We start from the raw sequence: 14,541 nt of genomic DNA, 5'->3' as shown, positions 1-14,541 counted from the left end.
CCAATCCGTGTTGGTAGGGACAGACTTCTATGTCCACTTCCCCTCCTCCTAAAGGGTCCCTAAGGACCATACCATCTATATCCTTGATGAGTGGCACAGTATGAGCCCACTGGAGATGGGGACAATCAGTACTCATCGAATAAGGAAAAGACACACATCCTGTGATTCATCTTCTTATGTCCTTGTGCTAATGGGAGGGTACAGGCACACTCCAATTCCATGCATGATGTTTTAGTGTTCTGAATCTCCAAATATATCCATGTGTCATTGAATGACGGGATGTGTTCTTAGAAAAGGGGGGATGGCTATCTTATCACAGTGCAAACATATAGTTGCCCAAACCTAGATGATAGAGCTCCTATATGCCCAGGCCTTGTGTGGTTTACATTTATACATGTGTATGTGTGTGTGATCGCCTATTTTTTTTCCGCAAAGATGTGTCCCCTATTTGGTCACAATGAACAAACATCATAAGATTAAATCAATCACAGGAGAAAATTATGCTGTTGAGAGAGGTGGTGAACATGAGATAATGAGGCAGCCGCAGTGTCACCTGGCACGCTGTTGTACAACAAAAGTTTTCTCATAAAAGTATACACCAAAATAACAACCAAATGTGGCACAGAAATACAGAAGCCAGTAACATAGTCATTTATCATCATCAGAAGCATCACATTCTGCACATAATTGCATTTTCTATGCTTTTATATGTCTGGTGGCACAGGGGGCTATTATACCTGTGTCACCACAAACATGTGTCACGTGTTACCCTAGGACATTACAACAGCTATGATGTCACTGTGGGAGATAGGAATTTTTCGGCTCCATTACAATCTTATGGGACCTCTACTGGGCACGCAGTGGGGCAGGGGGTTGATGGAAACGTCGTTATGAAGCGCATGACTGTATTAGTTCAGTTGCTTTTTGAATCAATGACCTGGGTAGCTGTACAGGTGAGTGGCCAAGGCATGTGGCCTCGCCTTCTTTCCTGCTTCCTTCCAGAGCCAGGCCCACCAGTCTTCAGGGATTACGGCCTCAGGTGCATGCCCACGCCACCCCGCCAGTCCACTCCACACTCTGCAATTTCCTCCCCAGAGAGACTCTGTGGACCTCACCCAGGTTTTTGCCTGGTGATGAGAGATCACTATGATTTTAAGTATCAAAAAACTAAATTACCTGATCTGTGGGTCAGAAAGTGTTTACAATGACTCAGTCTCAATACATCTGAAAGAAGAGGAGTTCCTGCGTATTTGGGGTGCACACCCACCAGGGAGTATTCATCTTGCATATTTTTCAGAACTTCCTGAGACTCCCTGAAGCACCCCATTTTACCTCCTCAGTAGCCTGCTCATCATGTCCAAGCTTTTCTATGTCTACCCCAGAATTTTCCTGCTTTTCCTACACACACCGCAGCCTTCACCCCCTTCCTGACCACCCATGTTCAGTACCCCCCACGATGGTGCAGGATTGTTTCAGAGAAGAGAGCCTCCTCTTCGGCAAGACAGTGAGGGAGCATGAGATCAGGGATCAGAGCCCCTGTGTCTCCCCCTTCTTCTTCAAGGCAAATACCAGCTCCTCTGAGAAAAGTTCTCACTCTCCCCCGCCTCACCCTACAGCTTAGGCTTCTAATTCTATGGGAACGCAGGCTGCCTCTTTCAATAACTTTGCTTTTAATAAGCATCCCTCCCCCTGGCAGTAGGTGGTAAGTAGATGTTGAATTGAGATATAAATATGCTTACAGCTATTGTAGTAGACACATGCTGGTAATAAACTCTCCAACGCTGAGTGAATTAAATTACTGATCTCAGTATGTGCGCACCTTGCGGATATGTTGCTGAGTGAAATCCTTGTAATGTCATTATGCCACTGTCACAATCCATAGCATCTAAACGACGTTACACACTTGACATTTATGGAGTAGGGAATATAACCCAAGATCTTCACAGAGCCAGGATTTATGAACATGGTGATACCACATTTTGTCCACTCGTTCATATAAGCAGAAGCACTAAAGACCACCAAATTTTGGTGTCTCTGAAAATGTTTGAAAACAGCACAACGAAAATTCATAAATGTTTAATTCAATGCTATGTCATATTACATTCTAACTACGACTTAACTTATGTATATATAGTTATATATATGATATGGAAGCTTAGTTTATAAGAGTTACAGATAAATTGTCATCAACAGACCTTGAAACTATAACTATTTTAAAATTTAATATGAAAATTTTATTTAGCCATGCATGGTGGTGCTCATCTGTAATCCTAGCAGCCCAAGAGGCTGAGGCAGGAGGATCAAAGCCAGCCTCAGCAACTTAGCAAAACCCTAAGCAACTCACTGAGACCCTGTCTCAAATATATATATAAAGGGATGTGGATGTGGCTCAGTGTTTAAGCACCCCTGGGTTCAGTTCTAGTACCAAAAAATTTTTCATTTAATTTTAATTAAGTTTTTAAATAAAAGATTAAAATTTTATATAACTTGGGATATGGTTGCATTTTACTATGTGTGATTTGATGGTGTTTCCAAAAGGAAGAATAACTTGGGTTGATGAGATTCTCAAAGGACCTGCTATGTATGAAATTCTTCTTACAAAGAAAGAGCAAGTAGGCATACCTGAAAACATGACTTTTCTTTAGACTTTTCTTGATTCTATAAATAAAACTCTGAAGTCATTTGGAGGGATATTTCCATTTTTCACCCCAGTCTTTTCACTTTCAGATAGCTTCCTTTGAGGGACTTTGACAATTTGCTCTCAAAGATAGGTCTGTTTAATCACATAATGGGGGCCCAAGAGGTGGATGAAGAAGGAGGGTTCCCCTTGGGTGTGGGTCCTGGGCTCTCTGGTTCATTCTTCCAAGCCAGGCCTCACCACCAGCTGATAGGTACTTGGTTCAAATCTGGTCCCCAACCATATTACCGAGGAATGCAGGCTGTGGAACTCTGGTTTATATGCAAATAGTTGACAGCTGTAAAGTGAATCCCAGCTGCGCCAAGGGTCTATTGCAATGTTATAGGGAAGAGATGAATGTACCTGAGTGGCAGGCACCTCTAGGGACCTCAACCTTGCAGGGGGAAAGAAGCCAAGCGTGCGCCACTGGAAATCTGTTCTCAGGCATTTAAAATCCTGAGACAATGGGAGAACAACACCTTCTGGCTTCTGGCTTGGAGACCTAGAACTTTCTCTCAATGAAGGGCACTTCCTCTTCTACAAAGTGGCAGGATAGAAGGAATATTCCCTAGTCCTGAGAAAAGATGCACCCCCTTGGGATTTCTGTCCCCACAATCACATCGTCTCGTAGAGATTTTGCAAGTCAGAGGACTCTGGGTGTGTCTCCAGGAAGGCTATCCCAGGAGAAGCCTTCCTGAGGGGGCGTTCACATCAACCAGTCACAAAAGATGCCACTGGGGCTCTCTTGAGGAGGATGGGACTGAAGGAAAGTAATTGAAAGCCTAAAACTCATCGGACCAAGTAACACAGTAAGTCCCAGGGCTTAGAAGATGTAGCCACCCCCCAAATGTCACTTTCTTGTTCACCTTTGCCCTCACGGTGAATAAATTTTGCACCTTAAAATTCAATGCACGCCTATATTCTCTGAGCCTAGATGGTTAGAGTTGTAACCTTGCTTTTGAAATCTTCCAAACTTCTCACTGAGATATGGGCTGAACTGCATAACCTCAAGTTCATGTTCAAGTTCTAATCCCAGTCCCTCAGAATGTGGCTGTATTTGGAGGAAGGACCTTTATTTCATATTTACCTTTTTATTTTGAACTGGGACATAAAACATAAAACTTTTTATAGTAATATGGCAACATGTGATATTTTAAAGACCTATCTCTTTAAACATGTATCTTTTTTTTTTTTCTGGTGAAAACACTCAAACTCCTTTCTTCTAGCTTTTTGAAATATACATCAGATTATTCTTATCTGTAGTCACCCTACTGTGCAATAGCACTCCAGAACTTCTTGCTTCTAACTGTAACTCAGCACCCATTCTACTGTAACTCAGTACCCCATCCCTCCATTCCCTCTCTTTTCTCCAACCTTGGTACCCACCATTCTACTCTCAACTCCTAGATCTATATTTTTAGATTCCACATACTAATCATATGGTACTTGTGTTTCAGTGCCTGTCTTACTTCACTTAGTATAATGATCTCCAGTTCCATCCATGTTGTCACAAATGATTAAATTTCATTCCTTTTTATGGCTGAATAGTATTCCATTTTATAGATGTACAACATTTTCTTTATTTATCCATCAATAAATGAACACTTGAGCTGATTCCTTGTCTTGGCAATCATGAATAGTGCTGCAGTAAAATGGGAGTACAGAGGTCTCTTCAACATACTGATGTCCATTGATTTATGCATATACATATATACATACATATATACAAATGTGTGTATATAAAATATATATATATACACCTAGTCACCTAGTAGTGGCATTGTTAGATCATTTGGCAGTTCCGGTTTTAATTTTTTAAGGAACATACATATTGTTTGTCATAATGGGTATACTGATTTTCATTCCCACCAACAGTATGCAAAGGTTCCCTTTCAGAGATAGGATCTTTAATGAAGTGACAAAGTTAAAAGAAAGCCAACAGGGTGTATCAGTCTGACTAGTATCCTTTTAAGAGGAGACTGGAACCTAGAAAGAGACCAGATATGTGTATGCACAGAGGAAAGACTGCATAAGGACACAGCAAGGAGGTGCTTCTTTGAGCCAAGGAGAGAGGCCTCCAGAGAAACCAACCTTGCTGGTACCTGGACCTTGAACACTCAGCCTCCAGACTGAGACAGTAAATGTCTATTGTAGAAGCCGCCTAGTCTGAGGTGCTTTGTCATGGCAGCCACAGCAAAGGAATACACTGGGGTGAGCCAACTTGGGCTGGAAATACAGATACCTTCAGAGTCAATTTGTATCTTTTATATCTACGATGTTAAACTTCTGAATGCAAATTCCCTTCCATTTTGATAGCCATTATCTCTCAGTTATTTTTCCCCCCATTTTTAAATCCAGATAGTGAAAGTATGGGACTTTGAAACAGGAAGACAGTTGTCTGAATTTTGGGGGGCTCACGGCAATGCTGGGATTACTTGTCTGACCTTTGACTCCAGCAGAAGAAGGTAAGTGCCTTGTCCAGTGTTGTTGACCAATGGGCAGGTGACCCCTACCATGTCCTTCTAAGGGACCACTCTGTTTTCTAGGCTAGTGACCGGGGGCAGAGATGGCTGTCTGAAAATATGGAGCTACAATAATGGACACTGTCTACACACCCTGAAACACGGTAAGTGATGCTGGGGTATTCCAAGTGGTCCCCCTAAAATATGGATGCAAGATTAGTTGTAAATGTAAAAGAAATCAAATGAGATTGATCTAGAATTTGTATACCAACCCCACACCCTTTTTCTCAGGCATATTACAATACTCCATGACTCGGAACTCATGCTTCATAGGGATGCAACCCCATAAGTCAAAATCTAGATTAACAAATTATAGGCAAGTATCTTGTTGGATTTCCTCCTTCCCAAGGCTGCTCACTCCACCCATTCATTCACTCTGTCTGTTCTTGGCAAAATTTCCCTGCTTCTGGCTTTGAAATTTCCTGCAATGTCGATAAAACGCAAACATTCTTCAACTATCACTGGAGAATAAATGAAGTCCAAGTAAAAGAGACAAAAAGTGATCAAAGCCATGATACCTAAGCCGCGAGTCTGTGTTTTCTAGCCCTGCGGTGACTTCTGTGCATTCACTTACTTGTTCGTTCCTCCACTAGGAAGTGCCACGTTCTCCTAGGGACCTATCAGGAGAGGCTGGCCCCTTCCCATAGCTGAGCAATGGGCAGAATCAGAATCATAGGACAAGGAGGGCAGCAATAAACCAACAGTGCTTAAACGACTTCAAAGACATTTAACTGTGATCTGGAAGCTAGAAAGTCAATGCTAAAATCTCCCCCAGCATCAGTAAGAGTAGGTCAACATAAATCAGCTGATTCGAGAATTGATAAGAAAACTCTTCACTATAAAATAGTATTATTTTCTTTCTAGATGAAAAACAAAGTGAAGTCTGCGATTGTACCTACATGGAGGTGAACCAAAATAAGTGAGTTAAACTCAGCTGTAGTAGGAGAGGTGTTCTATTTAGTGGAGTATCATTTTCTGGCTTAAAATTTCGTCCTAGGGGAAGACATCAAAACAGTGCAGGGAATTTTCCAGAAGAAAACATGTCAAAACATTTCTGAGGACTCTGGTTGTCTGTCTGGTGCCAATTTAGGCAATAAGGCTTTTTCTGGAACATTGGAGCAATTCTCTGCACATTTTGACAACTGTTTAGAAATACAGGGAGAAAGCACGACACCTCCCTACCTAATGCTTTATGAAGGAATAAATCAGAGACTGGAGCAATTAAATTCAACCCCCACAAATCAAAGAATAAAAATTCCCTCCTGAACACTACAAGGTGAAGCAGTTTGCGGACAGTTTCCATTCATACCCTTGTCTCCAGGGATCCACTGTGCCCTGGGGATCAGATCATCCTCGGGAAGGCAGCTGTGCATGAAGGAGCATTTGTTGATCTCAGAAATGATGGGATGTCCTGTTTCTATTTCCTGATCTTTCAAGCACCAATTCAAAGACAGACCCTAATTTATCAAATCACATTCCTCTTGTTCTCAAAAGAAACAGAAGCGCTTATATTCTTCTTTTAATGATTCTTTTTTATTGGTTCTTTTTAGTTACACATGACAGTGGAATTCATTTTGATATAATTATACGAGCATGGAATATGTCTTGTTCTAATTAGGACCTCATTCTTGTGGCTGTACGTGATGGTGGAATTCACCGTGTGCATATTCATATATGTATATAGGAAAGTTATGTCAGATTTATTCCTCTATCTTTCCTATTCCCCTCCCTTCCCTTCATTTCCCTTAGTCTAATCTACTAAACTTATATTCTCCCCCATCCCACTCATTGTAGGTTAGCATCCACATATCAGCAAGAATATTCAACCTTTGGTTTTGGGGGATTGGCTTACTTCACTTAGCATGATAGTCTCCAGAGCCATCCATTTACTGGCAAATGTTATAAAGTCATTATTCTTAGTAGCTGAGTAATACTCCATTTGTGTATATATCACATTTTCTTTATACATTCGTGTATTGACGGGCACCTAGATTGGCTTCATAGCTTAGCTATTGTAAACTGAGCTGCTATGAACATTGATGTGGCTGTGTCACTGGAGTATGCTGACTTTAAATCCTTTGGATATATACTGAAGAATGGGATAGCTGGGCCAAATAAATGGTGGTTCCATGCCTAGTTTTATGAGGAATCTCCATATTTCTTTACAGAATGGCTGCACCAAGTTGCAGTCCCATCAACAATGTATGAGTGAACCCTTTTCCCCACATCCTCATCAATATTCACTGTTACTTGTATTCTTGATAATTGCCACTCCGACAGGAGTGAGATGAAATCTCAGTGTAGTTTTAATTTGAATTTGTCTAATTGCTAGAGAGGTTGAACATTTTTTCATATATTTGTGAACCGATTGTGTTTCTTCTTGTGTGAAGTGTTTGTTCAGTTCCTTTGTCCACTTACTGATTGTGTTATTTGGGGTTTTTGCTGTTGTGTTTTTTGAGTTCTTTGTATACCTTGGAGATTAATGTCCTATCTGAGGTGCAGGTGGCAAAGATTTTCTCCATTCTGTAGGCTCTCTCTTCACATTCTTGATTGTTTCCTTTGCTATGAAGAAGCTTTTTAGTTTGATGCTATCCCATTTATTGATTTTTTATTTTGCTTCTTGTGCTTTAGGAGTTTTGTTAAGGAAGTCGGTTTCTAAGCTGACATGTTGGAGAATTGGGCCTACATTTTCTTCTAGCAGGTGCACAGTTTCTGATCTAATGCCTAGGTCTTTGATGCACTTTGAGTTGATTTTTGTGCAAGGGTTAAATTTCATTCTCTTACGTATGGATTTCCAGTTTTCCCAGAAGCATTTGTTGAAGAGGCTATCTTTTCTCCAGTGAATGTTCATTGAGCCTTTTTCTAGTATGAGATAAACGTATTTATGTGTGTTTGTCTCTGTGTCCTCTATTCTGTTCCACTGGTCTTCAGGCCTCTTCTGGTGCCAATGCCATGCTGTTCTTGTTACTGTAGCTCTGTAGTACGATTCAAGGTCTGATATCGTGATGCTTCCTGCTTCACTTTTCTTGCTGAGGATTGCTTTGGCTATTCTGAGTCTCTTATTTTCCCAAATGAATTTTATGACTGCCGTTTCTATTTCTGTGAAGAATGTCACTGGAATTTTGGTGGGAATTGTGTTGAATCTGTACCGTGCTTTCGGTAGGATGGACATTTTGACAATATTAATTCTGCCTACCCAAGAACATGGGAGGTATTTCCATCTTCTCAGGTCTTCCTCAATTCCTTTTTTTAGTGTTCCATAGTTTTTATTATATAAGTCCTTCACCTCTCTATTTTAGATTGATTCCGAATTTCTTTGGGGCTATTGTAAATGGGATAGTTTTCCTAATTTCTCTTTCGGCTGACTCATCATTGATTTACGGGTGTTAATTTTATATCGTGCTACTTGGCTGAATTCATTTATGAGTTCTAGAAGTTTTCTGGTGGAGTCTTCTAAATATAGAGTCTTTTTGGATCTTCTAAATATAGAATCATGTCACCGGCAAACAGACCTAGTTTGAGCTAGAAGACCTTATATTCTTGCTGTCTTCATTTATCACATGGATTAAATTAAAGCACAACATTCATTTCACATCAAACATATAACAGATGGAAATGTGAAATTCTGTTATCATCCTAGGTGTATCATAGCTGTTGGATGGGACAGAAGAATAAACGTCTATTTTGTAAGTGAAACATACAAAATGATGATATTTCAAAGTCTTCCTTCAGATCTCTCTCTCTCTCTCTCTCTCTCTCTCTCTCTCTCTCTCTCTCTCTCTCTCTCTCCCTCTTTCTCTCCCTCCCTCTCTCCCTCCCTCTCTTCCTCCCTCCCTCTTTCTCTCCCTCTCCTTTTTCTTTTAAATATAGATTTTGCAGTGCCTTTGCTGTCTTTCACAAGTTGAGTGGTGGCATGGACAGAGGGTTTTCTCTCTTTATTCCTTTTGCTGTATTCTTGCATCTAAAAATATTTTTGCCTTCTTTGTTTCCCCGTTTTTCTCATGTTGCTCCTTCCATGGGCAAAAGCTTAGCTAGAAAACTCGGTTGGGGCTGCAGAGGGTATCTTGGGAGCACAGAGGGTGTCCTGGGAATCCAAAGTAGGCTCTGCCCTGAACACTGCAGTTCTGCACCTTGACCCTCACACCTCATCCAGCGTCCTCATACCTCATGTGGTCCCTCCTCCCAGTCTGCGGGGTCTCAGCTGCATGCCTGCTCTCCTGAATGAAGGTTAACCAGTCTGTCAATTGCTCAGCTTTATTTTCTTCCTCTTCCTCCTTTCCTGTCCTTATGTCCCATTTTTCACTAAATGGAAAGAGGAAATGAAATGCCATCCATAAGCTGCTCTCAGAGAGACCATTCTTTTTTTTTTTTTTCTTTTTTAATGGCTGAGAGGTGGGGGAGGGGCTTACAGACAGGGGGAGTTGAAAGGGCTGACTACAGCGAAGTTTCCGATCTACCTGTGGCATTATATTTGCCCTGCTTGCTACGCTGGGTAGTCATAGATTTCTGAATGTCTTTAAACACTCTGAATTCTTTATTCATTTGAAAGTGCACTATATTTCACAGTCTAAGCCTTGCCTACTCAGAATGATTTGAGAGATGACTACCTGTGAAGTCTTGGCATTGAATTTGTCCTTTGGTATTACAGGTTCCTGGGCTGATGGCTTTGGTTTTAGCGTGTGCAACAGCTCTGGGTTTTATTATGAAGGCGAAGCTAGGCAGCCCATCTGAGGCGAGCTTGTCAGTTGACATATGATTTGCTGAAATGCAATCACCCAGACGTCAGAAGTGGATTGCTTTTTATTCCCACTGGCACTGGGGAAATTTGCTTTGACATTTCAAAAATCTGCATCACCGGTGGGGTGAGGGGTAGGGTTATGAAATGTGCCAACACCTTCTCTCTGAAATTGTGAGTGCGTTGGCAGCTCATTTTATTGCTTGTACAATGTGTCCTCTTCGGCTTTGGATACAGGATGCACCATGTGACTTTCATCACTTCTGGAAGCCACAGCCACACTGGCAGGATGACCTGGTAAGCCTTGATCCATTGTCTGACTCTCAGTCCTCACAGTGGCACGTGACTTGGGTCTTCTTCATTCTGGGAGCTCTCTTGCTGCATCTCCTGGGACTTCCTTGGTTGGTCACAGCAACCCAGAAGCTTCTGTGATGGCAGGACTCATGGTTGGCATCCAGGTAGAGCCAGGAACACTGAGGTCCAGACAGCCACTTCCTCTCCAGGAAGGGTGAAGGCCCCATGTTTGTGCTTGGGTGTGAGACCAGAGGGGCAAAGTCCGTGCAGCTCTCCATGAGCCCAACTGGGAGTCCTGAAATGCAGGAAGAGCAGCTCAGGATGGGGTGGGCACCATTTTCCTCAAAGATGCACCCAATCACTTCCTGCCTGTGCTTGGTGGGCCAAACTCTCTGAATCCACTCTACTGTCCTTGGATAGCCAGAGAGCCTAGGAGGTGCCATTCCTGCTCCCCTGTGACTTGTTGTGCATCTTACTGGGATTCAAAATGCCTCCAATTTTCTACATCTTCTCAGGACCAAATGGCCTCCATCAAAATCGTCATTATGCTAAGCCAATAAGACAAGCGTCAAGAAAGCAAGGCCACCTCATCCACATATCTGCCAGTGCCCCACTACCTTAAGTCCCCTGTAAATATTCTAAAGTACAAGGCACTAGAATACAAACTCCAAGGAGAGAGACCTCATGTGTCTTCTCACTATGGTCTTCCCAGAACCTAACCCAGTGCCTGGCCTGTACTAGCTGCCCTGTAAATATGTGTTCACTCAACCAGCATCTGTTAAGTGCCTCCTGTGGGCCAGGTGTGTGCTGTTCACTGAAGACGCAGTAATGAGCAAACCCGGGCACAGTTACTGCCTTCCTGGAGCTTTGGGATTAGTGAAAATTAAGTTACGATAAAGAGCCTTGCCCAAAATGCCCCAGGGAAGCCTAACCACTGCAAGAGCAAAAGTCACCTGTGAGTAGTGAAGTACGGATTCATTCCCCCACCCTATGCTAGCATAGGGTTGCCCCTGGTGGACAGGCACAGAAGACACAAATGTGAATCAAAATATGATTTCTGGCCTCAACCATCTCACAGACTGGCAAGGAGATAAGCAACTCCTTGGAAATAAGAATGCGCAATGTAACTGAGGACGTAACAGTGTATAAATGTTGAGGGAACACAGATGTGGGAACCACTGACTTTACTCTCACATCAGATGGGGGTATGAAAGATTACTAGGATTTTTCCAGCAGGCAAGGTAGAGAAAGGCTATCTCAATGAGGGAGAAAGGGAATCATGAGCAAAGCCTGGAAGCACAGCAGTGTGTTGCTTAGAAGGACCGTGGAGAGTCTGCAGGGCGGGTGCATCTGGTACAGGAGGAAAATGGGGCTGAAGAACTAAATTAGAGCTTGAAAGTTATGCCAAAGTATTCTCTTGGCCTGCTTGGGCTGCCTCAACGAAACGCCAGACTGTGCGGCTGAAACAACAGAAATTTATTCCTCACAGTTCTGGAGGCTGAGGTCCACTATGAGGGTGCCAGCAGGGTTGGGATCCCTAAGAGGTCTCCTCCTGCCTCGCAGACAGCTGCCTTCTCTGTGTGCTCACATGGCAGAGAGGGTGAGCTGCCTGTCTCTTCCTGACACTAAACTCATCATGGGGACCCCGTCCTCATGACCTCCCAAAGGCCCTGTCTCCAAACACTATCACTTTGGGGATTAAGGCTTCAACTTATGAATTTGGGAGGAATACAGACGTTCAGTCCATACAGCTATATAAAATTTATTCCGCAGGCAAGGGGCCATAGAAAGAGGAGCCCAGACCTAAGTGGTTTCAAACGGGGAGGAGTGGGGTGGGAGCAGGTATCTGTCAGCAGAGGATCATGGGAAGGCAATGACCACTGGTCTTCTCTTTTCCAATATTTTGCAATGCCATCTTCTCATAAGGGGCAGAAAGGGAATTTTAGGTGATCACAGACATGTCCTCAAGGGACACTCTGTAGCAAGTACATTAGGGCAAGGGTAAAATAATATCTTCATAGGATCAAGAGGAGCCAATTCCCTTCATGTAGTAATTGCCCCATAAGGAAAGGGGTGAAATGCTTGTGGCCAGGGACTCTAGACTCTGTAGCACTGGCCTTCAAACATCTATTTTGGGTTCTTATCTTCCTTAAGGTTGCATATCCAAGGCTCCTCCTTTTGAAGTGAGCAGATGATTCAATTCCTAACAGAATATGTAAACCACAGTGGGGGGTACATGGGAGCCCCAGAGAGACTGAGTCACAGTTAATCCAACCCTAGAATGTTGTTCTAGTCAGCTCTTTCACTGCTGTGACTAAAGGACCCGATCAGCACAACTGTAGAGGAAGAAAAGTTTATTTAGGGGCTCATGGTTTCAGAGGTCTCAATCCACAGACAGCAGACTCCATTCTTCGGGGCTTAAGGTGAAGCTGAAAGTCATGGAGGAAGAGTGTGGTGGAGGAAAGCAGCTCACTTGATGATCAGGAAGCAAAGAGAGATCTCCACTTGCCAGATACAAATATATACCCCAAAGCCATGCTCCCAATGTCCCACCTCCTCCACTTACCACTCAGTTAATCCCACTGGGGGATTAATTCACTGACTGGGTTAAGTCTCTCAGTCATCATTTCTTCTCTGAACTTTCTTGCATTGTCTCACATGTGAGCTTTTGGAGACGCCTCATATGCAAGCCATGACAAACTTGCATATGACAAACGTAGACCTCTGGCTGATGGTAAACCAACCACCTAGGCCAGAGCTTGGGTTCTGTTTTCCCATTTCCTTCAACAATACAGCCCCAGTGAGGGCACCTTGTCAATAATCTGCCTTCCAGCAGTGTGGTGAGGGACGAAAGCTCCCAGAAGTAGCACTGTCCTGGGAAAGGTAAGGTCCAAGGAAAGGATAAAACTCACCTAAGGAGAGGCAGAACCTCCCTGGCTGATCTTGAGAAAGATTCCTGTCCAGAGAGATGGAGGTTCCAGCTGAGCCCTGGGTGTGGGCAGCCCCAGAAAGAAGAACCCCGTGTCCCATCTCAGGACAGATGAAGGAAAGTTAGCTGTGGATGATTTGGCACTTGATATCTTACTCCTGTCCCTCTCTCTCTCTCTCTTTCTCAGAACAATGGGCACAAGGAGGACATCCTCTGTGTGGCTCAATGCCCACCTTTTCTTCTGGCCACCTCCAGTTACGATGGAGAGATTATCATTTGGAATGTGGTCTCGGGCCATGTGTACTGCAAGCTGAACACTCCCAGCCCCTCAGATGGGCCAAACCATAGGGAAGGTAGGTGAAGGGCCAGGCTCTGCCGCCACACTGCATGGGCTCCTGCCCTGTTCGATCTGGCAGATTGACAGAGTCCCAATCCTGGACCACCTCCCACTTAGAAGGGATTGGCCTCATTTCCAGTTTGCCTGGTATGATGAGGATTCCCAAAGCTGAAGCTCAAGGGTTGGATTAGCTGAGCTCACATTCCTGGGCACCTGTCCATCGAAGCCCATCTCCCAGCCAGCCCCAACCTCCAGGGTCCTTTCTTCATCCACTGTCAACCTGGAAAATGCCAAGTCCCTTAGGCGTTGTTGGTACAGCTCATAATTTTCTTCCTCTGTTTTCTGTGACCACTCACCATGTGCTCCTTCCACCTGGCTGGCCAGCCTGCTCCCCCAGCCCAAGACTTCACCCCTGGATGCCTCTTCCAACAGCAAGTCTTCAGGCTTCTATGCTGTCCCCATCTTCTGTCCTTTCTGGTGACCCATGATCCACAACACCCCTACTTGGATCTGTCCTTACTGCTTGCATAGGGTGATACAAAAGTTCCCCGCCCTCCCACTCCACTCTTCCTAATTGTTCTGTCCTGGTTCCCTGTCTTCAAATTTCCTCTCTCTCTCTCTCTCTCTCTCTCTCTCTCTCTCTCTCTCTCTAGTGTGATCATGGTTTTTTCCATTCATTTATTTATTCATTCAAAAAATATTGATAAGCACCTGCCAAGGACTAGGCACCATGCTAGGTGTTGGGGCTTGGGGCTGGTAATCACATCTCTGTCCCTCCAAGTCCTGAACCATTTAAGAAACACACACGGGAAACAATCGCAGGGTTCAGATATCTTCCAGTTTCACTGCTGGATGTGCAGGACTGGAAAGTGGCTGGAGTCCACAGCCAAGTGAGCCTTCTTCCTACTACTCCATCCCACCTCCAGAGTCTAGGCCCACCCTCCCAAAGAAGCAGCCTGAAGACACTCATCTACCATGGAGCCCCAGTAGAAGAGATATAGGGAGTTGGAAATTTTTGCATGAAATAAGAAAGTTTCTACATTTCCT

The 14,541-nt window shown here is 43.6% G+C and overlaps 1 protein-coding gene across 1 annotated transcript in view; it reads left to right on the top strand.

Annotated features, from left to right (window-relative positions):
- Positions 1-14,541, top strand: part of LOC114087309 (cilia- and flagella-associated protein 337-like) — a 124,823-nt gene that overhangs the window by 87,214 nt on the left and 23,068 nt on the right. Inside the window, exons 9-14 of the mRNA XM_071611759.1 lie at positions 5,036-5,142; positions 5,224-5,303; positions 6,064-6,118; positions 8,840-8,885; positions 10,172-10,231; positions 13,345-13,510. Of these exons, the coding sequence (XP_071467860.1) occupies positions 5,036-5,142; positions 5,224-5,303; positions 6,064-6,118; positions 8,840-8,885; positions 10,172-10,231; positions 13,345-13,510 (514 nt within the window). The remainder of the gene's footprint in view (positions 1-5,035; positions 5,143-5,223; positions 5,304-6,063; positions 6,119-8,839; positions 8,886-10,171; positions 10,232-13,344; positions 13,511-14,541) is intronic.

Source organism: Marmota flaviventris, chromosome 4 (genome assembly GCF_047511675.1).
Source record: "Marmota flaviventris isolate mMarFla1 chromosome 4, mMarFla1.hap1, whole genome shotgun sequence".
Taxonomy (NCBI): Eukaryota; Metazoa; Chordata; class Mammalia; order Rodentia; family Sciuridae; genus Marmota; species Marmota flaviventris.
This window is presented reverse-complemented; position numbering and strand designations above follow the sequence as displayed.